Below are 1,827 nucleotides of genomic sequence, written 5' to 3' on the forward strand. Positions count from 1 at the left end.
GTGTTGGGCTGCTGCCGTTGGGGTGTGCGGGCCTGCGTGGCCGTGTGGTGCTGCTGCTCTCCCCGCTGTGCGTGTGCCGCTACTTGATTTCTCTTTTGTTATATATATATATATATATACGTGTGTGTGTTTTGTTTTGTCATCCTGCCACCCTGCCCCTGTGCTGTGTCCATGTCGTGTTGCTCGTGCTGCTGTTTGTGCATGGTTCCTCTTCCCTCCCCCAACGTCTTCCTGCGCCGCTGCCCTCGCGCCGGCGTTGTTCGCTGCGCCCCTCACAGCCACTCGGATAAAAGCACACAGCGAAAAGGAAAGCGACGTGACAGAACGAAATGATGGACCCGGAGCTCAATAGTGTTGTGGACCAGCAGAAGCGCTCCGTGCAGGATGTCCTCGGTGCGCAGAAGGTGCACATCCGCGTGCAGCAGCGGAAGGGCAAGAAGTTCGTGACGTCCGTGCAGGGCCTCAACCCGGCGCTGAACTTTCGCCGCATCAACCGCGAGTTTCAGCGGCGCTGGGGTTGCAACGGCACCGTCATCACGACGCCCGACGCCGGCACCGTCATCCAGCTGCAGGGCAACTGGAGTGAGGACATTAAGAAGTTCCTGCTCCACGAGAACATGGCGACGGAGCAGAATTTAGAGATCCACTCGCTCAATTAAGTGGCCGCAGCTGCTGCAGAGAGGCGCGGCAGAGGCGCGCACAAACGTATATACGTACACCCACGCATGGAACTCAAGAAGAAAAAAAAAGGGGGGAATGGAGGGTGTGTAATTGGTGCGCGTACATGGTGGTGTGTGCCTGCTGCATTGCTGCCACTAACAACGGGGGCGCGGTGGGTCGCCTGCGGTGTGCTTTCGCTGCTATTAACTGACAGGGGGACAAGGCAACAAGAGGTGAGGACGAGAGAGAGAGAGAGAGAGAGAGAGAAAGAGAGCGCACGGTGAGGAATGAGCGAAGAGCTGGCCCACCATGCAGGGNGAGAGAGAGAGAGAGAGAGAAAGAGAGCGCACGGTGAGGAATGAGCGAAGAGCTGGCCCACCATGCAGGGGTGAGTAAGAGAGAGTGACGCAATGGTAGCATACACGTATCCCCTGTATGTGCCAGTGGTAGCAGCAGCAGCAGCAGCATCGACGGCTCCCCTCTTTCGCTCCCACCGACACGTTAAGGCAAGAATGAAAAATGAATATGAAATGAAAATGAAATGCATGGCGCCGCACAGCCGCAGATATATTTTTATTTTATATATCAATCTATAATTTATCTCGCTCTCTCCCGGTCTGTGTGTGTGTGTGTCCGTCGGTGGTGATGGCTGTCATCTCATGTCCCCCACACACTCTGCCTGGTCTTCTCTTCTCTTCTTTCCTTTTTGTCTCTCTTGCTGCGTCTCTGTGACTGTGTGTGTGCGCGTCATCGGCATCGTCGTCGCTGCTGCTGCTGCTGTCGCCATCCACACAACACGCAGCTCAACATCATCTTCACTCGTGCGGCACCCTCCTGCTAGTTTCGGTTCTGGGTGTGGACGGTTGCCGTACACAAACACACAGAGAGACACACTTCAGCACAACACGGCGCCCTTGTAACTCCCGCACACGGTCTGTGTTTGGTAGAGAGCGACCACGATAAGGGACAGAGAGTGTTTGTGAGCTCATACGCGCCAGGGCGATAGAGAAAATCAAGAGAAAGAAAGAGAGTGTGTGGGTGTAAGCGAAGGCTGGTACGCGAGAAGGGCGGACAAGGCCTTTGTACTGTGGGCAGCGCAGCGACAAGAGAGAAAGGGGAAAGAAAAGGAGGAAGCGTGCGTGCGTACGGTCCGCAGCGGCAAACCCC

At 55.8% G+C, this 1,827-nt stretch overlaps 1 protein-coding gene across 1 annotated transcript; it reads left to right on the forward strand.

The window, feature by feature from the left end:
- Positions 1–329: 329 nt before the first annotated feature.
- Positions 330–659, forward strand: DQ04_18681000 (translation factor SUI1; the record flags this gene model as incomplete). The annotated part of the gene is made up of 1 exon (XM_009317735.1): positions 330–659. The coding sequence occupies one exon, from the start codon at positions 330–332 to the stop codon at positions 657–659; it is 330 nt and encodes a 109-aa protein (XP_009316010.1).
- Between the last annotated feature and the right edge of the window lie 1,168 nt (positions 660–1,827).

This window comes from Trypanosoma grayi, assembly GCF_000691245.1.
Source record: "Trypanosoma grayi strain ANR4 Tgr_1868_V1, whole genome shotgun sequence".
Taxonomy (NCBI): Eukaryota; Euglenozoa; class Kinetoplastea; order Trypanosomatida; family Trypanosomatidae; genus Trypanosoma; species Trypanosoma grayi.